This window comes from Nicotiana tomentosiformis, chromosome 11 (assembly GCF_000390325.3).
Source record: "Nicotiana tomentosiformis chromosome 11, ASM39032v3, whole genome shotgun sequence".
Taxonomy (NCBI): Eukaryota; Viridiplantae; Streptophyta; class Magnoliopsida; order Solanales; family Solanaceae; genus Nicotiana; species Nicotiana tomentosiformis.
Window position 1 is genome coordinate 36,554,064 of NC_090822.1, and position 26,769 is coordinate 36,580,832.

General features: G+C 36.3%; 2 protein-coding genes across 3 annotated transcripts; one reads left to right on the forward strand and one right to left on the reverse strand.

Moving 5' to 3' along the window:
- The first annotated feature begins 7,811 nt into the window (after positions 1-7,811).
- LOC104108846 (protein WHAT'S THIS FACTOR 1 homolog, chloroplastic) lies at positions 7,812-12,260 on the forward strand. 2 transcript variants are annotated; one of them, XM_009617974.4, is made up of 3 exons: positions 7,812-7,969; positions 8,560-10,235; positions 11,929-12,260. In XM_009617974.4, the coding sequence occupies exon 2, from the start codon at positions 8,858-8,860 to the stop codon at positions 10,196-10,198; it is 1,341 nt and encodes a 446-aa protein (XP_009616269.1). In that variant the 5' UTR covers positions 7,812-7,969; positions 8,560-8,857; the 3' UTR covers positions 10,199-10,235; positions 11,929-12,260. The 2 variants fall into 2 exon arrangements, with proteins under 2 accessions (XP_009616269.1, XP_070044096.1); XM_070187995.1 differs by lacking the exon at positions 7,812-7,969 and adding an exon at positions 8,421-8,442.
- Positions 12,261-12,682: 422 nt separating this feature from the next.
- On the reverse strand, positions 12,683-17,158 carry LOC104108847 (uncharacterized). The gene is made up of 3 exons (XM_070187996.1): positions 16,828-17,158; positions 14,358-14,554; positions 12,683-13,583 (listed from the first exon to the last, which is right to left on the reverse strand). Exons 2-3 carry the CDS (start codon positions 14,550-14,552, stop codon positions 13,131-13,133), a joined length of 648 nt encoding a protein of 215 aa, XP_070044097.1. The 5' UTR covers positions 14,553-14,554; positions 16,828-17,158; the 3' UTR covers positions 12,683-13,130.
- Between the last annotated feature and the right edge of the window lie 9,611 nt (positions 17,159-26,769).

The window sequence follows — 26,769 nt, forward strand, 5'->3', positions numbered from 1 at the left end:
TTCCTATTTCAATCTGAAAATCCAACCAAATCAAATCTAATCTTCACCAAATACCATCAAAATCGAGATATAAATTCCATATAATATTTCCAATCTTTTGCAACAACACCCAATCAAACAAATAAATATATTTTGAAAACCTAAATTCGAATTCATATCTTCGAAACTTTTTAATGGTTGTCAATGGTGGAGAGTCAAACACCTTCAAAATTTGTTGATTGATAATTTCAATTTGAATACCAATTGTGCAACATGAAAAGAATTGCTAAGTTAAAACTCTATATTGAAATTCATTGATGAATATAATGGGGAAAAAAAAAGAGAGGATAAAAAGCAGAGAAAAACGAAGGAAGCAAAATTGGAGAAAGAACTGAGAACGAAAGAAAGAAAGAGAGAGACGGAGAGAGAGAGAGAGAGAGAAGGGATGGGAAAATAACTGATTCTCTATTCCATTACTAATATAAATGAATACTCATTAATATTAAATTGTATATAATCGGTGAGTTATATATGCCTATATAATTAAGTTAAAACTTGATTAGGGAGGATAAATAAGTTTCATATGTAATATAGATAGGTAAAAATTCCAAAAGAAAACTATAAAGAACACAGAAGAAAAGTGTCATGATTTTTCACCAATAAAGATATGATTTTTTGAAGTTTATTATTTTGTTATATGAGATACTTTTGTTACTTTCTATGTTCCAACTTGTTTTATAGTCACTTGTTGCATAAATGCTTAGAAGTTAGAAGCATAACTTTAAATCATCGTTAAGGATTACCTAATTTAACTTTGAGAGCAACTATATTCACACAGGAGCAAATTGGAATATTATTGTACATTCGTTCATTTCAAATTTTCAATTTTACAGCTTTTTAGATTTGGCAGAATAGTTAAAGACACCGTCCCACGCTCCCCCGAACTTACCTTTTTTATAACGAGTGTACACTTTAATTATATGTGATTTTAATTAGGGGTGGCAATTTGAGCCCAAATCTATTCAACCCGTCCAACTCGCCCAGAGATTAATGGGTTGAGCTACAAACATTTTAGCTCATGCGTCTATTTGGGTTGAGCCCAAGTTAACCCATTATTTTTTATAGCTCATTCTGACTCATGAAATAGCCCAAATACAACCTATGAATCTAACCCAAAATAAAGGATCTTAACCCAACTTATCTAGAAATTTACTTAGTTGCTCCATCATTAGTTTTTGTATCTAAGTTTAAAAATGAGAATCAAGGTATTTAAATTTTAGGGTGTGTTTGGCATGACGAAAATATTTTCGTTTTTCTGCACCCTCCACACACCCCAACCCACCCCACCCGTAAAATATTTTTCAACTTACACATTTTAAATATTAATTTGTTATTTAAGAAAATATATTTTGATTCTCAAAATACTAATATTATTTATTTACCTTTTATACATAAGTGTATAAAAGGTAAAAGGCTTTGTTTATGCAAGATGAGCATGATTCTAAAATATGGGTCAAGTTGAGTGGGTTGGGCTATGACCCATTGTTTAGCTCATCCTGACCCAGTCCATCTTAGCACAATTACACTTTAGGTTGGGTTGGGCAATGACCAATTTATTGACCTAACCCATCTTAACCCACTCAAATTCAGCCCAACCCGCCCATTTGCCACCCCTAATTTTAATTACCCCCTTATGCTTCTTTTTTCGAATGTTATTACCCCCTAACCTGCCACATGACACCGAAAATTATTTCAAATGACCGAGTGCACGTGGAAGTGTATTTTTTTTTTTTTGCCACATCAGTTTAAAATTTCCCTTTCCCCTCCCCTAATGGTAATAAATTAATTTTCGCCCAAAAATTATGACCCCAACGGTAACAACCCCACTTTTCACCCCTATTTATTCTCTTCTTTCCAATTCTTCACCATTTTCTTTATTCTCACTTTCTTCCTTTGTCATTCCAATTCCATAAAAGCTATTTTGGCTCTTATTTGTCCAAATAACAGTCATTTTTTTAATTGGAAGAAACAAGATGAATGTATTTTGTAGATGTGACAAGCCGGGTCCTTTAAAAATTGCATGGAGTACTTGGGCAATCTGATATGCTATTCGAGACTACTTTGTCAATATAAGGAATTTAAATAACAATTTATATAAAAACAGTCACACATATATGGTAATATAATAAAAAAAAGTTGGCATTTAACATCAAATATCAGAGTTGAACTATGTTGTCTATATACAACTAGACATACACATGACTAACAAGTTCATATGATTTTCAAGATGGGAGTTCTACGAGTAATGGGTATAAGCCATTCCGACTCAAAAATGAAATTTTGTTGCAGTCATTTGATTTTATGTGGTTTGGTTGAAAGAAAAAGAAAATTTAAATGAGAAGAGTATCTCTTTTTTCCGTACAGTTTCCTACTACATTCAAACCTCTCTATAACAATATTTTTAGGCTTATATAGTGAATGACTGTTATATACACCTATAACATCATTTGGCATTTAAATATTTTCTGGCTGTTATAGACAAAAATTATCAAAAAATTACTCTTTTCCCCCTTTTTAATGTTACATATAAAATATAAGTAATTATTCAAATCTAAAACCTCAAATATATGCATATTTCACAAATAAAATATTAAAGACAGCTAATACATTATTAATAAGTTCATAACTAAATGTATAAAGATTTAAACTCTAAGGCACACATTTTTAAGCTACTAAAAACTAAATTCTTTTAATATTGATGGAAGAACTCTGAAAAAGATATATGCAAATCTTCGAATATTAAGCATTATACAAGATGAAAATTTGAAAAAGATTGTATGTGCATATCTTCAAAATATTAGACAATATTGTTTACCTATAAAATGGTATAGTTGATTATAACGTGATTTATAGACAAACGAATCGATTTGACCCAAAAATAATAAATAAATAAGAACGAAAATAAGATTAGCAAATGAAATTAAAGGAGATAACAAGCATGACTAAGAATTTAGTCTTTCCGATAATAAAAGTAAATGCAATGTTCACACTTGTTAGCTGGTCCGAGATATCTTCGATGGATTTGATTTTGTCGGGGGTTCACTTCGATCCCTCTTTAGGAGACCAGAAACCCCAAGAATTTACCGAAGCCAACTCTGAAGGTACACTTCTCCGGATTGAGCTTCATGTACTTTCTTAGAATGTCAAACGTCTCGAGGAGATGTTCCAGGTGATCATCTGCGTTAAGTGACTTAACTAACATGTCGTCAATATAGACTTCCATTGTCTTACCTATCTGTTTTTCGAACATCTTATTAACGAGCCTCTGATAAGTGGATCCGACATTTTTAAGCCCAAAAGGCATCACATTATAGCAATATGTGCCAAAGTTTGTGATGAAAGAGGGCTTCTCTTTATCTTCCGGGTTCATCCTAATTTGATTATACCCGGAATAAGCATAAAAAAAACTCATTAACTCATTCCTGGCCGTAGCGTCGATCATTTGATCGATGTTTAGCAATGGGAATAAGTCTTTGGAGCACGCCTTATTTAGATCCTTATAGTCTACACACATTCTAAACTTATTATTCTTTTTGGGGACTACTACTACGTTATCTATCCATTCTAGTTACTTTACCTCTCAAATTGAACCGATATCGAGTAGTCGGTTTACCTCTTCCTTAACAAACCTATTTCTGACCTTTGATATTAGGCATTTGTTTTGCCTTACTGGTGGGAAGTGTGGATCCAAACTTAGTTTGTGGACCGCCACCTCCAATGGAATACCTGTCATATCCAAGTGTGACCACGCAAATCAGTCAACGTTAGCTTTAAGAAAATTTAAAAGTTTTAACCTGAGTTCGGGACTTAACCCCGTTCCCAAATAGAATTTCATTTCCAAAAATTCTTCGAACAAATCCACTTGTTCGATCTCTTCCGCGATTGATTTTGTCGCATCCGTCTTCTCCGATACCTGAATAGATCTCGGCACCTGATATAATTCCGATGACTCATCATTTTTACCATCTTCGATTGGGATGAGAGAAGGCATCTGTTCATGTAATTGCTATTTGCTGTATTCTCTGTCTTTTCTACTGGAAATGGTTACATCGTTTATTCCTTTGCCGCTGATTGGTCTTCTCTTATCTGTTTGATCCTTTCTGGTGTTGGAAATTTCAACAATTGGTGATAGGTAGAGGGCATGGCCTTCATCTCGTGTATCCACAGGCCTTATGAGGATCATATTATAGCCCATGTCGCCATCAACTACTTCGAACAAAGTGGTGTTTGTTACCCCTTCAGCGTGCGCGCACAACAAAATTTCTCCTCGAGATATGACACTTGTTAGGTTGAAGCCAACTAGAAGTTTTGTCGCCAGAATGATGTTCCCGATAAACTTCTCTTATTCCAGAACCCTCCATTGTATGATGTTGGACGAACTCCCTGGATAACCCAAAACATGCTTAATTTTGAAATCTAAGAATTAAGCAAAATTACCAGCGCGTCATTGTGCGGCAGAAGAAGTCCATCAGCATCTTCTTTTATGAAGGTGATGCCATATTCCGAGACTTCCCGGATCCTCTTGCCATGAGTCACTGATATCTTCATTTTCTTTGTTGCTAAAACTGTCACCCCATTGACTTCGTCCCCTCCAAAGATCATGTTGATGGTCATTCGAAGTGACCCTGCTGCCAGCTTCGATTGGTCCACATTATCTCGGTTTCTTCCATAGTTGTTCTTGGCGCGGTCGCTTAGAAACTCTCTAAGGTGTCCATTCTTCAATAGAGTTACCACCACTTCACGAAGATGTCAGCAGTTCCTAGTCCTATGGCTGTGAGTCTCATGGAATTCACACCATAGACTAGGATTCCTTTGGCTAGGATCCGACCGGATTGGTTTCAGAAATCGTGCTTCTTTGATATTCCTCATTGCTGACACCAATTTTACCAAGCTGATATTAAAGTTATAATCTGATAACCTAGGATATCCGTCTTTCTATCGCAAGAGAACCTATCCGATGACTAAAATCCTTTACTTCTACCCTTATCGGTCCTCTCATACGGTAGAAAACGACCCCTAGAGGACCTTCAGTCTGCATCAAAGTCATATTTAAACTTATCATGATTTTTATCGCGACCCCATCCCTTGGAGGACACCGAAGATCCAAGTTGATCGTCTTCTATCCTTATCTTCAACTCGTAGTGATTGCGGGCATATGCCCATGTGGTTGCCTGAAACTCGAGCAAGTTCTCCTTCAATTTTCGGGAGGCATCGAAACTCAGTGGATTGAGACCTTTCGTGAATGCCTCCGCTGCCCACTATATGGAACAACTGGTAGCATCATCCTTTTCTTCTGGAACTAGATTACGAATTCCTGCAATAACTCGTATTCTTCTTGAGAAATTCTGAATATGTCCGGCTTTCTGGCGTGGACCTTTTTTGCTCCAGCGTGGGCTTTGATGAACGAATCTGCAAGCATTTCAAAAGAATCGATTGAATGCTTAGGTAAGAGAGAATACCATGTCAGGTCCCCCTTCGTGAGGGTTTTGCCAAACTTCTTCAACAAAACCGACTCGATCTCGTGCTAAGCCAAGTCGTTTCCTTTTATTACTGTGGTGTAGGTCGTGATGTGCTCCTGTGGGTCCGAATTTCCATTATATTTTAGAATATCTGACATCTTAAGCCTCTTCAGCAGCAACTCTTGTGCCACGCTGGATTTAAACTGGAACTGTGTATACTTCCTCGGATCTGGTCCTTTTAACACCGGCGGCGTGCCTGGGATCTGATCCATCCGAACATGAAACTCCTTCGCATTGTGGTCCATTCGTTCATTCATTTCTCTCATGAACCTCATGAGCTCGATTTTAAAAGGATCATTCAAATTGTTGTTCCCCGATCCGCTACCGGTCCCTCCGGCTTTATCGAAACCGACTTCGTCCCTCAGCGTGTTGTTGTCGGTTCTTTGAGCCGTCTGATTTGCGGAAATGCTGGGAGGAACCAGAGCCCTTGCATTAGAGTTATTGGAAGCGCCCGATAATGCATGCTTCAATTCCGTCATCACACGATCCTGCCTCGAAAGATGATCCATGATCGCCTTTTATTGTTCTCTCACGATTTTGACTATTTCGATAACGTGCTTATCATGCGCATCATCAGGAATCGGGCCCCGCACATGCTGAAGGTATTGTCCTTCACGAACCGGGGTTGCTTCATCCCTTTCGTTGCGAGTTTCGCTGGCTGAATCATCACACTGGAACACATCTTCCCGTTCATCACGTGCTCCAACATTATAAACGTTTTTGACATCATTAGCTGCCATATATGACTTTTACTAAGCAAAATGTCAAAACTTGTTAGTAACAAACGAGTGGATCAAAGCAATTAAGCAGCTGTCTATGCCCCATGGTATGCGCCAAACTGTTTACCCGTAAAATGGTAAGTTGAATATATAGCGTAGTTTATAGACAAGCGAATTAATTTGATCCAAAAATGATAAAATAAATAAGAACGAAAATAAGATTAACGAATGAAATTAAAGGAGATAACACGCCTGACTAAGAACTTAGCCTTTCCGATGATAAAAGTAAATGCAATGTTCAGGTGTTCAAATTGAGCGTAACAAGACAATAGATGATAACTTTTGTGTACAGAATGTTTCATGTCCCTACAATGGTTGCTAATCCTCCTATTTATAGCCCTATTTAGGGAGACAAGATCCTCAAGTCAAGCTCCTCTTGAATGCGAATAAAATCGTCATAGATGGCTACATAACGGTTGGTCTTGAATGTTGATATTCTCTGTAACGACTGCTCATTAAATGCTACACGATATCAAATCATTGAATCATTTTTGTCAGCTACTCTGCCTTCGGGATCTGTCTAACACCGACCACACACTTGCGCCCGGTGCCAGTCATCTGGTGACTCACGTTCTTTGGTTCCACGTGTCATCTCGTCATTCCGCCAACTATCACTAACCAATTTTACCCCATATAATTATGCATGATATAACCTTTTGTGCAACGGAATGAAAATATACAAGCATATCTTTTAATTAAATAAAATCTTTAATTATGGAAGTATACTAACGTAACATTTTTTTATAAGTGGTGCATTAATGTTTTAAGAAATTTGATCAAATTACAATATTTAGGCTTGTTATTGGTAATCTTAGAAATTCTACATGGCTGTTATAGAGAGCAAATTTTTATAAAGAGTGCACTATTATAAAGATGGATGTTGCTGTTATAGATAAAAAAACTCTTATAGAGTGGTAGAATATAACATAAAAAAATAAATTTGAGACAAACATAACTTTTATAATGAATAGTTATTATATAGGCAATATGAATGCTCGTATAACAAGTTAGAAGTTATAGACACGAAGACTTTGAAGTTGTAATAAAGTCTCTCCTTTCGGAACGTTTTTAAATTCTCACGATTTTCTTGCAAACAAATGTTTTGGGAAAAAGAATAATTTTTCGTCATATCAACTTCAAGCAATTATGTCATTTTCATTCATGACAATGAAGTGACAAGAGTGAGTTGCTCTAGTAGTAAGCACCATCCATTTCCAAGTTAAAGTTAGAGGTTGTGAATTCTACCCCAGGTAGGGTTAAGGTCTTAGTGGAGCAAGATGGGAAGTTTCTATCGGAAATAACCTTTCTATCGAAAACAGCCTCTCTACTCCAGGGTAGGGGTAAGGTATGCATACACGCTACACTTTCGGGAAATGGGAAACATCATAAGAATGTAGGTACAATTTTAGCTCCATTTTAGAGTTCTTTTTCCGTAATTAAAACTTTTTTTGGCACCAACTTAACGAACAACTTTAAAAAAATAGCATCTTGATAACCATCTTGTTTATTTTCCAAACCTACCGCCCCTTTGCACGGGTAACCGCAAGCAAACGGTAGGAACAAGTCTGATTTGCCTGAGAAGATCAAAACGCAATACTGATTTGCCTTGTTTTTTAGCAATCCAATAAAAAGGTACTTTTTTTCTCTTCATTCGATTTTATTTACTAAATTTACAAGCATTTACGTGTCTATTGTTGGAGTATTTCAAGAATACCTCTTGATTTCATTAACTGCCTTCTAGGTGTTCGACCTTTTGCATCAATTGGATTTGCTCATGATACATCCTTTTTAACAAAGTTAATCATCCGTTTACCACTTGAGTCTGCAAAGTGTTTTGCACGCTTAGTCCACTTGACGTCTAATGCTTATTATCAACAAGGATAAATGTTAAGTTTTCCTTTGTTTTCATCTAGGTTAGTTTAAATCTTAAAGGAGTGAAAAAAGTTCGATGACAACTTGGCAAATACGCATTTAAGTATTGCTGCATAAGTTAGAAACCTTTTTTTTTTGTAATCATGATAGGCTACCTCAATGAATAATATATTATGGGTGTCATCTTATTGCAATATGATCGACTTGCAATATATAGTTACTTGTGGTTGTTGGTTTATTCTTCATTTGCTTTAATCAATATTATGTCATGTCAGGCACTAGAGCAGTACGTAATGTAGGTCTCACAACTACCAGTCTTAACAGAGTTAATTTTTTTATATTCCCTCAAGGTACTTTGCCTGAGAACTCACTTAGGCCAAATTGGTTACACTTGGGACGCCTATTTTAACAAATCTTTGACTTCCGCAATGGATTAAACTTGCCATGCCGTATCATGTTGTCTCCGGCCATTTTCCATTTGTGGCAAAGCATTGATCAGGGGACAGAAGGTGTTTGATCAGGGAACAGTAGGTGCATGAAAAGCGAGTACATCCATTACTCAGTGCTCTATTTAGTATTTGGACTAAGAGCTGCAATACCCTCTTTGTCTTGCGTGAGAATCCCCTCTGATTATTTTGGTTTGGCACAATGCTCAACCGTATTGGTAGACGTGGATGTTTTTCTGCTGAACTGAATACATCAATTGCATTCTTATTCATAGATTCTTCAGCAATCTTGCAATGGCACCGATCAATGACCACCAGTAAAAGAGTCCAAGACAGAAGCAAGAAGAAGCGGGTGCATGACCTTGAAATAGCCACAGAAAAGCACAAGATCCTTTCCAAAGTCCTATTAATATTTGAAGTCCTCAAACAGGAGCCTCAACAAATCATATCAATTAGGGAACTTGATCAGTATAGGAGGCAAATAAACCTTCCAAAGCCCCATAAAATCTCGGCTTTTCTACGGAAGTCCCCCAAGCTTTTTGAACTGTACAAGGATCATAGAGGGATTTTATGGTGTGGTATGACAAAGGAGGCTGAAGGTTTAGTCCGAGAAGAGGAAGCTATTATTGAGCAGCAGAGTGATAAAGCTGCAGAGCTTGTAACTAGGATGCTGATGATGTCCGTGGACAAGCGCCTTGCCTTAGATAAGATTGTTCATTTCAGAAGAGATTTGGGGTTGCCAATGGATTTTAGGAACCATTGGGTGCACAGATTTCCTGATTACTTTAGAGTTGTTCATCCATTTAAACCTTATGATGAAAGTGAGTATTTAGAGCTTGTGAATTGGAGATCGAGTTGGGCTATGACAGAGTTAGAAAGGAAGGCGCTTGGTGGTATGCAGGCCCCAGATGATCACGTAGCTGGTCTTCTTTCCTTGTCTTTCCCAATGAAATTCCCACCTGATTATAAACAAGTTTTGTCTAGATATAAAGGGAAGATAGAGAATTTTCAGAAGCGGGAATACTTGTCGCCTTATGCAGATGCCAGGGAACTAAAGGCTGGAACACTGGAGTTCAATAAGAGGGCGGTTGCAGTGATGCATGAGCTGCTGAGCTTCACTATTGAAAAGAGGTTGGTGACAGATTATTTGACACATTTTAGGAGGGAGTTCGTAATGCCTCAGAAGCTGATGAGGCTGTTGCTTAAACATTTTGGAATCTTTTATGTTTCAGAGAGGGGTAAGAGATTTCATGTATTTCTTAATAGTGCTTATGAAGGTTCTGAGTTGATCGAGAAGCACCCTTTGACTGTTTGGAGGGAAAAGGTTCTAAGTTTTGTTGGATACAGAAAGAAGAAGGAAACAATGGATACTCTTAAAGATTTGCAGGAATTCGTGGATGATGATTTGCTTGAGAATGAGTCAGAAGATGAAAGTGTTCAAGTGGAAAATAACGAGCATAATATGGGTAGTTTGGAGGGAGATCTTCTGGAAGATGAATCCGAGATGGAGATTGATGAAGTTTATAGTGCATACAGGGAATGAGAAGTTAGAAGTGCATACTAGCATGAAGAATCTTAAGGTCAGGAATCTTCTTTCATTGCATACAGTAGTCACAATTTGTTTCTAATTGACATTTATTTATCTGCATTACATTGATTGCTTAACTTGTTTAGTGCTTTAGTTTCTTAAGGCAGATATTGCGAGTGGAAAGTGCAATCTCAGATAACCAATTTTTGGAATTTGGGGTGTGAGAACCAGGAACTATCATTTTAATGAAAAGTTAAAACAGAAAGTTGGAGCGACAAGTGTCCCAGTAAATGCATTATTACCTTTCTAAAAAAACAAGCTGTCCAAGGAAATACAGATATTGTTATAAAAGAAAACAATCAATCACATAAGGAGATATAACAATCTCTCTTGAGTTGGAAAACATAAGTTATTTTTATTTGAGATACTGTCGACATTTGGGAGGGTAGGGAATTAGAGCGTATAACGTCAGAGATGGCAGAAACTAGTTTGATTAGTTTAAACTGTGCAGTGTCTTTCTGTTCATCTACTTTATCTTTTTCTTGCAAGATGTCTTCACCAATTTCACATTTCTTCTGTACATTGTGAGTCCTTGGTGCTTTGATAACAGTGAAGCATCTATTTGACATTGGCCAATATCTGTAAGAATCAACTCTTTTATACCCCCCCCCCCCTCTTCTATGTCACATGAAAAATATAATTTTGATAATATACTACAGTAACAGAAACGATGTCTCACACAGGATAAAGTCTTACATCACCCTATTTTACATACTGGTTATTAATATGCGCTAGTGGTTAGGCAATATAAGGTATGCCTAACTCCTGCCAGACCCAAGAATATTTTAAAAGATATGGGCCTCCGCTACTCGATTGACCATGCTAAGCGGTCAGATAATTTTTTATTAGAAATGAATTTGCAAGAAAAATTTATTGTGAGTTGTATATGCTTTTTGAATGATGAAGGTGTCTGTCTTGATTCATTTATCTCTCTAGTGGGTAAGTCTTTTATGAACAATTCATAGTAGTAAAGATTTGCTATGCCCTAGTTTAGTTTAATTCAAAAGTTCGTTTTATTTTGTGGGTAGAATTGTCTGTGCTTGTACTTTTAACAATTTACTTATGAAGATGATTTCATTCTTCTTTTCTTTAGCAAGGTCTGGTTTATTCGTGTAAAATAAAGTAGTAGTGTCAGGTATGATGTAGATTTTAACTCCAAAAAAGAAAGTTTTCTGGCCCCCTATTTGGGTTGGTTACCAAGATGATGACCATATTGGTTTCATATAAATGCTCTGAAGTTAATAGTTGTTCCTCTTGTCGTGCATTGTCCATGGATGGTCCTACAACCGTTTAATCACAGTCTCACTAAAGTTATGGCTGAAGTTGATCTGCTAGCAGATTTCTTTGAACAAGTTTTGGTAGGTGTTCAATCATCTTTGGATCTGGAAAAATTCTTTGACTATTGGAAGCCAATTGAATATCATATGATTTCAAAGTATTGTTATTGAATTATTTGAACTGCTTCATCTAAAAGTTTAAACTATTAAAAGTCTTCAATATGCCCATGTTGTCTCAGTTGATACATTTTCTTTTTGCTGGACCTATAATGTGAAATATTTTGTTGATGCATAATGGTGAGACTCAAGCCCAGGACCTCTAATCGCTCTAGTATCATGTAAAATTGTGTGGATTATCTCATCCTAAGGCTAAGCTATTAAAGAGATCACTTGTATTTATGTTTTTAGGTCTTCAAGATGTTTTCATCAAGAACATGATGAAGGTGAATGATGTGAAGCTATAAAAATGGACTCGTATGGAATTGCTGCTCCAGGAGAACAAGAAAGCTGTTCGATATATCTTTGACAAGATGACAATAGACACATGACCTTAGAACAGTGCTGAATGAAAGATGGGGCATGGTGGAGTCACGGCAGGTGAAGTTTAAATGTTTAAGGTCAAAAAGATTTGTTATTTTGTTTATAGTAGTGAAGATGGTAAATATGATTCCGACTAAAGGAATAATTTAATCACTGTCGGCGATGATATGGTTAAAGATCAAGGAATTTATTGGGCAAAATCTGCAATTTCAGTTGTAGGGGTGCAATCAACCATGCAAATATCCAAATATTTAGTGCAAATCCTATTGCCACTATGTTAAGTTTCTGTCAATATGGACATTGAGAATTGGAACAGAGAGGGGACTATTTGCACAAATAGGGACTCAAGAGCATGTGTATAATGAGACAGTTAATAAAGTTGTAGACATGCGAGCCACTGTTAAGTTCCTAATATAGATAGTCAAGGTGCACATATATGAAAAGGGAGGATAGGAGGTTAGTAACTAACTAAGATATGGTGATTCCTTTTCTTAGAATTATTTATCTATTATATGCATGTTTGTAAAAAGAGAGGGCTTTTTTCCTCTATTCTATTCCTACCGATTGTAGGTTGATAAAATATACAAGTATTAAAGAAAGCTACTCAAGTAAGCACATTGAAGCATTTGAAAGGAAATAACTAGGCTCTCATAGATTAATTACAAAAGAATTAGAAAAAAGGATGTTAATATAGGCTATCTTCTGTTTAAACTAAGATGTTGGAAAAACCAATAAGCTTGAGAGGCACTTTCTTGTTTGAATGTAGCACTTGAGCTGCTCCTAGCTGGGCTACCATCAGCACACTCTTCTCCTCTTTCTAACTTGGCTGAAGTAGAAAAATTTATCTCCTTTTCTTTATGCATATGGCTTTTTTTTGATAACCGTGGTGTCCGGGCCAGCTTGCGCGCACCTCGACTAATTCCACGGAATACCTGCCACCTCCCACCAGCAACAGGTACCAGGTAACTCTATCCACCAAGGCTTGGATAGATGGAAAGAAATCACCTAGTATTTGCCTCCGCTGGGATTTGAACCTGAGAACTCATGGTTCTCACCCACTTCATTGACCACTAGGCCACACCCTTGGGTGCTTTATGCATATGGCTTTTTAACCTCTTTTTATTATTGCTAGGTCCAATACTTAGTGTTAGCTCCACATCTGCTTCCTCATCATTATTTCTCATCTTGGCATGGTCATAACTAGCACAAATAGTACTTGTTGAATTTCCTTCTTGATAATCAGAAGGCAATTCAAGATTCAATCCTCTAACTGGCATTAATATTCTTGAGTTCTCACCTGAGCAACTATCACTTCTTTCCCCTTGTTGATCATCTGTTAAACCATAAAGATGAACACTGTTAAACCCTATTTCTCTTGTGGATTGTTGTTGCCAAGTGGACAAGTTTTGATTGATCATTGACTTGTCTAATAATACTCTTGGATCCTCTATCTTTGACATGCCATTCTTCAACTCTAGCATCAGTTTCCTTTGAAGATTGTATAGTCGGTGGAGCTCTTTTACCTGTTATTAGTTTGGAGGTTAAGTTACTTTTACTGATAGTGTAAAAATTTACATAATCGAAGTTACTAAAAAGGCAATAGCATTAGCAGGTAACTTCCTATAAAAAAGCATTAAATAGTGATCTGAAGAAATTACATATAACCTGCTATAAGAAGTAAAATTACATTGATATGATGATAGTGTGCAGATTCTTTATACTGTCAATACATTTCTTTTTTTCCAGGTCAACATCAGATTCAAATACTGGGAAAGAAGACTTATTTTCTTCTTTTTCTGTAGATCCATGCGCAGATAAGTTAATCATAAAAAAAAAGTGAAATTTAATATAGTGTCATTGACGAGGTTGCAGATTGTGAAGCATGTGATTCTGATCTGTGACAAACTGGATGATAATAAAATACTGTAAGCCACTATTTATCTCCTCAATCTTAGGGGTGCAAATGGGCCAATTTAATTAGCACGTGGTCTTAGTAGTGAATGATGATAATAAAAAAAATATGCCAATTTAAATAAAAGCAATTTTTCCATCTATCTTATGTCTAGTGTAACTGATCCGAAATTCCGAATAGCCTACAGGATCATAATCAAGTCAAACCCCAAAACGTCGACTACTCGCCTTTTCTTTTATATTATAAGAAAAAAATTGTAAGAAATTATTTTGGATAAAATAGTTCTCAGAACAGGAAAAGTAATATTGGCAAGAAAAAAAGCTTCTAAAAAAATGCGAAAGTTCAAAATCATAACCTGCAAATAGCAATTAAGATGGAAGAGTACCTGCTGTTTGAAAATGTTTTCATGCATGAGCATTGTCCTTTTGATGGATTCTATACCCTTCAATTCACCAATCCTATCCATTGAATATCCAACTTTGTATAAAGTATCACACAAGTTATACAATTGTTTCACTGCGAAATAGTAGTTTGGAGAATTAGCTATTGCATTTTTGGCATATAAGAGTTTTGTTCCCATTCCTGCAATATTGATGCAAAGATAGGAATGTCAATAGTGATATCCACCTTCTAAAGAGTTAAACAAAAGACTTGGCAATCATTTTGCATGCAGCTGCTCTAGCCTCCTCTAAATTGTTAAAAGAGAGAAAACGGATATTGGGATGCCTATTGAATTCTTCCTTCTAATATTGGATTCTAACAAGGCTAAGAGCAGCGGATTCGGATAGAAGACCAAGAGCGTTTATGTATAATCTCCTGTCGAAAAGCGAAAAAATTCCTGCTTCTATACGAGACCTAACGGAAGACGTTAATGAAAATGTTCAAGTAAAATAGCCATCAAATGCGAATTGATGTTGAGATGAAATTCTTACAGAGATACTTCTATTATCAGATGAGGCAGAATCAGAACCTGGAGACCAACCCCAAGGACTGACTGCGGGAGCAAGGATTAGATTTCCGACTGCATGACTTGATCCCTCTTCTTCCACAATACTAGGCAGATATCTAAAACTATTCGTCTTTTCATTGCAAAATTGAAAAATCATTAAAACAGAAACTATTATCCAGGTAAATGAGTCGCTCTGATAGGGTCATTCTGAAAATAGGGGACTAAAAACACACACAAAAGGAAAAGATAAAAAAATAATATTACATTCCCTTAAACACCTGTGACAATTTCTCATCAAGGTTCAGAGTCCTAATTCTCTCTACTCACACAAAAAAAGTGAGTGTCCAATTTTCGAGATACGCTAGTCTTTTAATAAGTACTTAAGGGGTTGATTATGACTTAATTTTTAAGTATCTGTATGCTTTAACGCATGCAAAATTATAATCTAATCACATGTTAAACGGTAAATGTGATAGTATCGGTGGATGCTTCAAGTTGATTAAGACTTGCTAGTTGGAAAAAAAACAAAAAGGCAACACCCAAACTAGGCAAACAGAGGCAAAAGTAAGATTTAAAGTGGGTTTAATAATAAATGAAATCTTTTATATATATATATATATATATAAAATTTATTTCAAGTCAATAGCAATAGGTTCAGTTAACTCTACAGAACTTTCTAAGAGGCCTTTGATTATGAAGATTGTTTTACTGTTAATACTACGATGTGACATTCTATTTAGGACCAATTATAATATATTGCTTGATCATTATATATACCTATCTAATAAGAAAAACTATCACGTATGTACTAGTTGTATCGCAACAATCCCATTGGGGCGAATATATATTGTTCCACCATTGTCAATTGTCATTTTTAATTATTGCAAATTATTTACTTCCACTTCGACACTTACAAACAAAGATCCTTATCTTTGAAATTTATACCATAGTAAGTGTTTCAGTCTCTATTATCCAAAGATTAATAACGGTATATGTAAACTATATAAGTCTTTCATAATGGAAAAGTCAAAAAATACTCCAAGGAATCTCATCTAAAGGAACACCAATTTGATGAAATTAATTGAATATAATTTATCATCTTTTTTTCTAGTGCTAAGATGCCTATCGTATAATACTTGTTTTTATGTTTGTCCCTTTTCCCTTAATTGGCATCAATCACGTTATCAACTTAAAATAAGGGACTATTGATATATACTCAAAGTTCCTAGCCACCCCAAAAGTCAAAATAACGGCAATGGATAAAACTTACGCATGACGCAAAAGATACTAAAATATATTAAAAAGTTAAAAACCGTTTGCATAGAAAATGAAATGGAACAAAAAAACACATACACTCTTCCAAAAGCTAAAAGTCTAGTTTTATTTTATTTTTAGCTTTAGGTTAGAAAAAAGTTACAAGCGTTTAATCTTCATACTATTAAAATTTGAATTGCTTGATAATTATAATTATTTCAAATCAAACGCTAAAAAGTTTGTCTTCATTAACCTGTCACCCATATACATATTGAAAAAAACAAACAATGGCTTCAACTAGCTTGTTGCCAGTTATTAAACGGAATTGGACTTTAAAATTCTCAACATAATGAAAATAAATTCACAAGGATTTACCCAACAGAATAAAATAAAAAAAAGAAAGTAGAAACAAATATAGTTCCCCCAAGAGAACGAAAACCAAAATCATAAAACATAGAAATAATTGAGCTTATACCCCAATGAAGATAGAACAAATTACGATGCTCATTGCAAGACTATATATAGAGTTTAATGTCAAAAATAAAAATAGAAACTAATACAGTTGTTTTCATCTCAAGATCAAGATAATGTTCTCATCTACTACATGCATTCTCGAGAAAACCCAAAAAAAAGAAAAAGAAGAGGAAGTTACCTGAAAATTGAAGTAATGGGATCCAAGGAATTCAGTGAAGAGGTTCATTGAGAGACCTTTTTTCTTCTTAATTAATTGTTTCTGTGACAGGAAAAAAGCAAATTAAGGAGAGAAGAGAAGAGAATGAAACAGCTAGTTTAGCAAATCACCACTTCACCATCTTAATTAGAATATCATGAGAGATGACACCTTTTCCTTGGCGAAACAACAAAGCAATCTTCCACTAATTAATTACAAAAATTATTATAATTCATCTTGACAGCCTGTACTGTGTATCTGCATGTGTGTGATTATGTGAGAGAAGAGAGAAGGAAGGAGTACTAGAAAATGTTAATTAGTCTCTTTAATTATATTAATGCACAAAAAATTTGTGGGAAGATCAATAGGATTATGGAAGCAAAAAGGTTGCGCGATTAGAGGCCGAACTAGAATAGGCTCCGTCTATACAGTCAGATATCTCTATAATAACATCTCTATATAACAGTCATTCACTATAAAAGTCAATTTTTTCTTAGAACTGATTTTTAAGTTATATTTTACGTCTCTATAACAACTTTTTACCTATAACAACAACATCCATATTTATAGTAGACCGCTCTTTATAAAATTAGCCTTCTATAACAGCTATATAGAATCTCTAAGATTACTAATAACAATTCTAAATATATGCACACAATCTTTTTCATTGAATAAAGTTTCTATCTTGCATAAGACACAAGATTTGAAGATTTGCGCATGATATATTTTTCATTAGATACTTTTTTGCTGAAAATTTTGACACGAATCTTCGTCAATTCAAGCATTATATCGGTAGTAAGAGAATAAAATCTACGAAACATCTACAATTACAAAGTTCTTCCATCAATCTTGAAAGAATTTATTTTTCTAGTAGTTTTAAAATGTGTGCCTTAGAGTTTAAATCTCTGTACGTTTAGTTAATGAATTTATTAATAATGAATTAGCTTTATTCAATATATACCTAGTGAAATATGCATATCTTCTGAGAATTTAAATTTGATTTATTTTTTTATCTTTTATATACAACAACAAACAATAACAACCCAGTATAATCACACTAGTGGGGTCTGGGGAGGGTAGTGTGTACGCAGACCTTACCCCTGCCATGGGGTAGAGAGGCTGTTTCCGATAAACCCTCAGCTCCCTCCCTTCAAGAACTCCCCACCTTGCTCTTGAGGTGACTCGAACTCACAACCTCTTGGTTGGAAGTGGAGGGTGCTCACAACTAGAGCAACCCACTCTTGTAAAAAAAAAGAAAAATAATTAATTTTTGGATAAGTTTTATCTATAATCGCTAAAAAGTATTTAAGTATCAAATGCTGTTATAGGTGTATAACAACCATTCGCTATAAAAGCCAAAAAATCTCGCAACAAACGACACTGTTATAACTAGGTTTGACTGTATATGTATGCATATAAATAAAATATACCTATTTTGATCTCATTGATTCAGAATTTTGAACTCACCTTAGTCTGAGATGTCTATAAGTGAGCAATAATATAATCTTTGATCAAAGACGAATTCATAATTTGAAGTTTATGAGTCTGCAGTTTATTATATGTACGTATTTAATGAATTTCTCAACAAATATATAGAGTTTAGATTGTTTACCCTCAAAATCGGATAACAATTAAATTTGTAAGTGATTATAAGGATACGCGTATTAATTTGATACAAAGTGATAAATTAAGTCGATATTGAACAAATAAAGATAAGGATGGATTCAAACCACACGAGTAGGATAATTTCAGCCTTAGCGAAATATTTACCGTCGATCCGGGCTTACAATGGCCAGTAGTGATCAACAAGAAAAGAGCTAATAACAGAGAAAAATAATAATATATTGCCTTAGAATGCATGTTACAATGTGTTTCATGAATTATCAGACCCCCTTTATATAGTAAGGGAGTCATACTTTAGGTACAACTCTATAAAAGGTAAAAAAATCTTTTGATTAACTGATTACCGGTCCCTTATCGATACGTGCCGGGATCCCCGCCGTGATATCCGTCCGGTGACAGATATTTCAGCCTTCCGTTGGCTATGCTTGATTGTCCGATAATGTTCCTCGAAGTCGTTCGAGGTTAGAACCGATCCGAAACCATGACCCCGATATTCTCGAGGGCAGGCGTCATGCCCCCCGGATTCCAACTCGACTAGACTTTCGCCTCGATGTCGGTCCCTTGTCATCATGTCTCGAGCCTGGCTTATCTTGTCGGAGGTAGGGGTGCACCATAAGCTCAATTTTATCCGTATACATAGAATAAATTTAATGAATTCTGCCGAGCTCTGTCCCTGTGTTTAATTCTCATTGAGGTTGAGTTGCGAGAATTCTTCTCTTCAATTATCTTAAAGCAACGAAGGAAATTCAACCTGTGTAAACGCGATTTTTAAAATATGTTCAAAATCAGAGAAACATTTACGAAAAAAATGTAGAAAAACTTATTGGACTATGTCCTATTAAAAAATGTACAGAGTATATATCATAAAAAGAATGGAGCCCATAGAGAATCAGATGAATAAAGAATGGTCTAAAGATTAGAAACAGAGATGTAGACATGATCCAACGTAGGACTGTACACACGATATTCCAGACAGCTCTTTGTTAAGACATGATGGGTACACGTACATTTGTACAAATCTCCTACCCATTGGGAAAATTAGATTTTTGAGTCATTCAAAATCTTACATGTTAGATGTCCTTGTATTGTACACATTATTTTTACCCTCCGGGTAAGTCAACATTTTTACCCTCTAGTTTTAATATAAAGTTCACTATCTTAATAGAATCGTAGCACTAAAATATAAACTAAAATTGAGTTCTTCTCCTAATCTCCGACCAAACACTCACATGAAAAATCAAAAATTGAAAAGACTTGATACTATTACACATTGTGTGTGCAAGCATGTGAGCGAGTTGACTATCACCAATTCTTATAAGCTGAAACATCATTATTCATCGAAAAGATTGGGTTTTTATTAATGTCATCAGATCTCTGCATAATTTGGTCCTCCAGAAAATTTTAGAGAGCACTGATTGGATTTCCTTTTAATTACCACCAATCAGGGACGGATCTACCTTATGAGGTCGGGGTACTACGCCACCCGCTCGCTTCGCTAAATTTTTTATCATGTATGTAATATATCTATGGAAAAAACGGATATATTAAAGTGATGGCACCCGGAATAAATAAAGTTGATGTGGGTGCCAGTGGTTCAGACTTCCTTTTGAAGTCTGTCATTGACCCAGTGAATACTAGATCGATTTCCCATAGGAGCACTATCTTTATTTCTCACCTTTTTTCCTGATTTTCCGGCGTTATTTTTGTTTCTCTCCTTTCTTCCGGTTTTTCATTTTTTCTACTAAGTAAGATTTTCCTTTATTTTCAGTTGAGCCCTAGGACCTCACCTCTTTTTCCTTTTTTTTCTTCGTTTTCTTTTCTTCTTTTTTCTTCCTTTTATTTGCTAAGTTTCTCTCTTCTTCTTTATTTTTTAAAGTTTTATATACCAGTCTTTATTTTGTTTCCACTTTGTATTATTATACCTTACTTCATGAACAACTTTTTCCAAGTTAGTTAGCATATAATGTCTAAGTTTTTATGACACAATATTAATTTAAATATTGGAGTATAATTGGAGCCGTCTTTTCTATTGGATTTTGAAAAAATTAACTTGATTAATAGTCATTTTGAGTTGATTATTATAGGTTGAACGTTGAAGGTTTTGTTTTAAACATATTATCATATAACTCGACAATTAACATGTAAAAAATAACTCAAGAATGATAAAGGTAAATTAATCTAGTCAAACAAAGAATATGAGTATTAAGCTATTCTTTAAGCAAAAAATTTCATTGGAGACGCTCTTTCATGATTTTTTTTTTGTAACTTTTATATATATATTCAGCATAAAAATAAACCTAAATCGAACTTATTTGCTTTGTGAATGAAAGACCTATTCGAGTTAACCATAAACTAATCGAACCGACCCATCCTTCCAATTCGGTCTTGTAGCTAGTTGTAGGTAATACTTAGAGGCATACACATAAATTTTCATAAATGGTGTCAACATTTGAAGAAGTGAACGAATGAATAAATAATTATAATGACAAAATCAATTTTTGTATTTTTATCCAATATTTGTTTTTTATTATTTATTTATATATTTAGTAAAAGTTTTTGGGAAAGCGATGTCGTGTGACACCGCTTGGTATTGTGTATATTCACCCCTGGATATACTATATACATAAAGTAGTGGCACCCTCAACCTCCGATTCCTGGATCCGCCTCTGCCACCAATCTCCAACTAGTAGCTAAAATCTTGATCATGTTAATTCCGATCACAAAAACCAATAATCAAGATTTGCTGGACTTTACATCTGATTAATAAATAAAGATTGTGTTCAGATTGGTGATTATTTTACTAGGAGAGTGTCTTATGATATACATATATACATGTGTGTTGTATTGGGAAAAAATAGACTTAACACGTGGGCCAATTAGCAGAAGACACGTGGCAAGTTGAAAGTACAAGGGGAGGTTGAATTTTAGCCGATTTTAAAACTTAGTTGACTATAAGAGAAATTAGTCGACTAGACTTCACACAAGAATTACTTGCAGTAGAAATAAATTACGCAAACAGAAAAGTAAATGAGGCGCAACAGTTTTATACTGGTTCAGTACTGATGTGGTACCTACGTTCAATTCTCTTGGGTCACAAGGGTTCTCTTAGATCTTCAGTAAGCTTTTACAATAGTGATGATTTTAGTACATTCACCACCAACGATATGCAACAACAATATTTCTTTCTAGTGTTGACACACCTCTTGTTTTGTTTTCTAACTCTTCCTATCTTTTGCGATACTTGTAGGTTCAAGAATACATTATTTGTACTAAGAACTAGAAAGATGTAGAAACAGATGTGAAGTTGCGTGATCTTCTTTGCCCTTCTACTTCTTCTTTTATATGCTCGATGAGTCTTCTAATTCCTTTTTTTTTTTCTAGGATCACATAGCAGCCATGATTGGAGGTCTTTCCTTACGAGGCATCGATATATAAGAGTGAGACTCAAGGGTAACCTCATGAATCTAGCTTTAGAAGTGTGGCTAGATTCATTCTTAACTTGAAGAATTGGTTCCTCCAATTATCCTTGATTAGAGCTTCTGTAGATTGTCTTTGATTTGCTCTCTATCCTTGATTAGCTCTCTTTCCTTTCTTGCGTGCTTGAGTTAGCAAGTCTGATTGATTGACTTTCCTTCCTTTTTCTTTGATTGATTGATTCTCTTTCCATTTGATGCAAAGTTTGAAATACATACCCGTTGGCTTCCTCTGATTTCCTCATAGGATTTTCTTTCCTTTCATTCATCAATGTCGTTGCGTGAATCTGCACAAAGTAAGATGTCATTAGTCAAGGATCTTTTGATTATTAATTATTATTAAAATTTTAAACCAAATAATCTCTCCTTTTTTGATGATGATAATAATCCAAAAAGAGTTTAATTTAGGGGATACATCCCTTTACGAGTGTACTTCTGCACCCCTGGCTTTGAGCTCTACTGTTCCTTGTTTGTTGTTCCCCCTGGCTTTGAGCTCTACTGTTCCTTGTTTGTTGTTTTCCCTGTCTTTGTATTTTTTTGTTCTCACACTTTGACATCAATCAAAAAGAGCAAGAAGAGAACAATAACTGGTGAGGGAAAGTTGTCGCAAATGCGACCCCCCCTTTGTATTTGTGAAGCTAGCATAAATTAGACAGTGTTCACAACTGCGAACAATTGTTCGCTTTTGCGATCTTCCGCAGTTCGCAATAGCGAAGACTCTATCGCTATTGCGATGTATGCTGAGTCCGTCAGGGTTCGCAAATGCGAGCCTTAGTTCGCAATTGTGAGGGTTCGCAAATACGAGCCTTGGTCCGCAATTGTGAGGGTTCGCAAATGCGAACCCTGTGTCGCAATTACAGCAACTGCAACTAGTTAAAGGGCTGGGAGACGGGATTTTTGAACTCATTCTCACATTTTTTAATCCTAGACTCGGTAGGAGGCGATCTGAATAGGGGATTTTCACCTAGAAACCTTTGGTAAGTGATTCTAATCTATTTTTAATCATATTCCGTCAGCATACCTTTGATTTTAATATCAAAATCAAGTGAATCAAAGTGAAAATTTGTGAAGCTTTGTCAAGTTTTTGAAAAATAAGAAATTGAGTTTTGAGAATCGATTTGGACTTGGATTATGAAACTAATTACATAAATAAACTCGTGGGGTCATGGGTAGACGGAATCTACCATTGTACCCGAGTTTTGACCGGGCGAGCATTGGGTTGATTTTTGTTGACTTTTGGAAAAAAGTGTGAAGATCTTAGCTTTATCTATTGCAATTGAATTCCCTAGCATTGTTTGATAATATTGAGTCGATTTTGGTTAGATTTGAGCAGTGTGGAGGCAGATTTTAAGGAAGAAAAACTATTTTCGAGTGTTGAATTGGCCTAATTGAGGTAAGTGTCTTGCCTAACTTCGTGTGGGGAAAGCTACCCCTTAGGATTGATATTGTTTGACTCAAATATTTTAAGTGAAATCTGTGTACACAAGGTGACGAGTGGGTACATGGGTTATACATGGTATTTTATCGATTTAGGCTACTTAGACAATTTTCATGCTTTAATTGAATGCCATATCATTCTTTAATTCTCTTAGTCAATCTATTTGTATTGGTGTTAGTCTATCCTTACATGCCTTAAATGATTTTATTAATACTTTTTCTACATCCTAATTGATAATTTGCTCTCATGCTTTAGTTGAAATGTTGCCTCTTTTATTATTACATGCTATCTCTTCATTGTTAATTATCATTATTGGAAGTTGTCGATCGTGCTATCTCTTTCCTTATTGATCATCATTTACTTGAAGTAATTGCTCATGATATAACTTTCCTTGTTCATTTCCATTATATTACACTCATTGCTAAGATAGTCTTATCTAATATCGTGGCTATACATTATTTCTCTCATTGTTGAGGTAATTGGTGTTAAAGTTATGAAAGCCGTTAACACGTTAAGGCAAAGTTAATTATTGTTGAGACATCTATCTTATTGAGCATTTTACATTTATTTTTGCTGTTGATATTCTTGTATATGTTATGGTGGAGTCGTGGAATATTGTTGTGGAAATATTGGGTATTGTTGTTATTGTTGTTGGCAAGTTGTAATATATGGGCACCTGTGGTACGGGTTATTATTGTGATATGATATTGAAGCGCATGCGGCGGTATAAGGCTTGGGGTTAATATGCATGTGGAGGTATAAGGTGGGACTTATGTGCGTGTGGCTTGTAGGGGAACTACGTGAAGCCACTCAGCATCATAAGGTGGGCTAAAGTGCGTGTAGCTATTTTGCGAGAACTGTTTTCAAAACCTATTTTTAAATGTAAGTCTCACGCGATGACATAAGGAAAGATTGTGATTAAAATTGAGAAATGTGAATACTAGGCGATACCTCGGTTGTGATCCTTGATTATACGAGGCGGTACCTCAGTTTTGATTTCATTATACACGAGACGGTACCTCGTTGTGATTCTTCCTGTTCATTTCATGTTGCAAAGTGTTTTGGTGGGAATATTTCTTGTTGTTTCATTCTTTATTGTTCTAGTAGTTGTTGTCCGTACGTGATCATTGTAGCCCCTTTAGTTGCTTCTTTTATGCCATTTCCATGGTTGATTTCTGGTACTAGTTCATGATATCATCTTGTTCTGTATCAGTTGTTTCTTCACTTTCCATTACATATTTGTATTACTATCTCATACTGTTTATTTATATCCTCGTAGGTTTCTTGACCTGGCCTCGTCACTACTCTACTGAGGTTAGGCTCGATACTTACTGGGTACCATTGTGGTGTACTCACACTATGCTTCTGCATATTTTTTGTGTAGATCCAGTTACGTCTGCTCGTGCTGGTCATTAGAGGTTGGTTGTAGCTACTGCTTGGGAGAATTCAAGGTATACCTGCTCCACGTCCGCATGCCTCGGAGTCACCTTCCCTATTTTTCTTTCTGTTGTATTTCTTTCAGATTGTGATGTATTAGATATTCTAGAATTATTCTATAGATCTTATGACTCAGTTCCACTGGTTTTTGGGAGCATACTGTTGAGATTATGTTTTGATTAGGAAGGTTATATTATTATTCAGCTTTGTTTTAGTATTTTGATAAATTGATTATGCCAAGCTTTTATTATTTGTTAGGCTTACCTAGTCGTAAATACTCGGTGCCATCACGACATCTTGCAGAGGGAAATTGGGGTCATGACAAGTTGGTATCAGAGGTTTAGGTTCATAATTGTTACGAGTTATAAGCAGGTTTAGTAGAGTCTTGCGGATCGGTACGGAAATGTCTGTACTTATCTTTGAGAGGCTACGAAACTGTTAGGAAAACTTTACTCCCTTGAGTCCTTATCGTGCAAATTGGTTGATTTTGAAACCTAAATCTTTGACTTTCTATTCTCTCATAGATGGTGAGGATACGCACCGCTGGATCCGACGATCAGACACTTGTGCCCCCTGCTAGAGCCGTGAGAGGCCGAGGCAGAGGCCGAGGAGGGGCACGTGGTGCAGCCAGAGCACCTGCCTGAGTTGCGATAGAGGAGCCACTAGTAGCTCCAGTCAGGGGACAGGCACCTGAGGCGCCTATTGCCACCCCAGCACTTTAGGAGACCATCGTAGAGTTCCTGTGTATGTTTAGTACCGTAGCTCAGGCGGGGTTGATCCCACTTGCACCAGCCACATCTCAGTCTGGGGGAGGTGCACAGACTCCCGCGGCTCGTAGCCCAGAGCAGCGGGTCTAGGTTGATCAGGTCCCAGAGGTTATACCAGTACAACCTGTTGCTCCAGCTCAGCCCGTGGTTAGGGCAGCAACATATGAGAACGAGCAGCTTAGGCTTGAGAGTTTCAAGAAGTACCACCCCCTACTTTCAGTGGTTTGGATTCAGAGGATGCACATGGTTTTCTTGAGGAGTGCCACCGTATTATACACATTATGGATATTGTGGAGACGAGTGGGGTTGCTTTTACTATATTTCAGCTAAAGGGAGTGGCATATCAGTGTTGGCGAGCGTACGAGGTGGGTAGCCAAGCCGAGGCAGCTTCACTTACATGAGATTTTTAGAGTTTTTCTTGAGAGAGTTTGTTCCTCAAACCCTTGGGGATGCAAGGCGCATGAAGTTTAAGCAGCTGCGCTGGGGTACTATGACAATGTCGGAGTATGTTGTCCGATTCAGTGATTTGTCCAGGCATGCACCTACTTTGATTTCTATAGTCAGAGAGCAAGTCCGTCGATTTATCGAGGGGCTCAACTATGGTACTAGATTCATCATGGCTCGAGAGTTGGAGGCAGATAACACATATCAGCAGGTGGTAGAGATTGCTCGGAGGTTAGAGGGTATGCGGGGCCATGAGAGAGATTATAGGAAGGCTAAGAGGCCTCATGGTACAGGAGGATTTAGTGGTGGTGACGCTACAACTACAACCCATCATGGTAGGGTCTATGTGAGCCGTCTAGTTAATTCAGCACTTTCAGCTTCTAGTGGTGCTTTAGTTGTTCCGATGTCTCAGGTTGAACACTTTGCTCAGCCACTTTCTAGTGCACCTATTGCACAGGGTGCCTTCAGAGGTCAGTCCAACCGACCAGGACTGAGCCAGTCCCAGCTGCCACCCCCTCCGAGAGCTTTCTTTGAGTATGGCAATACCCGCCACATGGTCAGAGTCTGCCCCAGACTCAGAAGGGGTGCACCTTCCCTGATTACTCAGGCTCCATAGATTTAGTAAAGTCTATAGACTTCTAAGGCCATGATTGCTGCCCCAGTTGCTTCTCCACCCACACAGCCAGCTAGGGGTGGGGGACGGGCGAGTAGAGGTCGCCCTAAAGGGGGAGGCCAGGCCAGA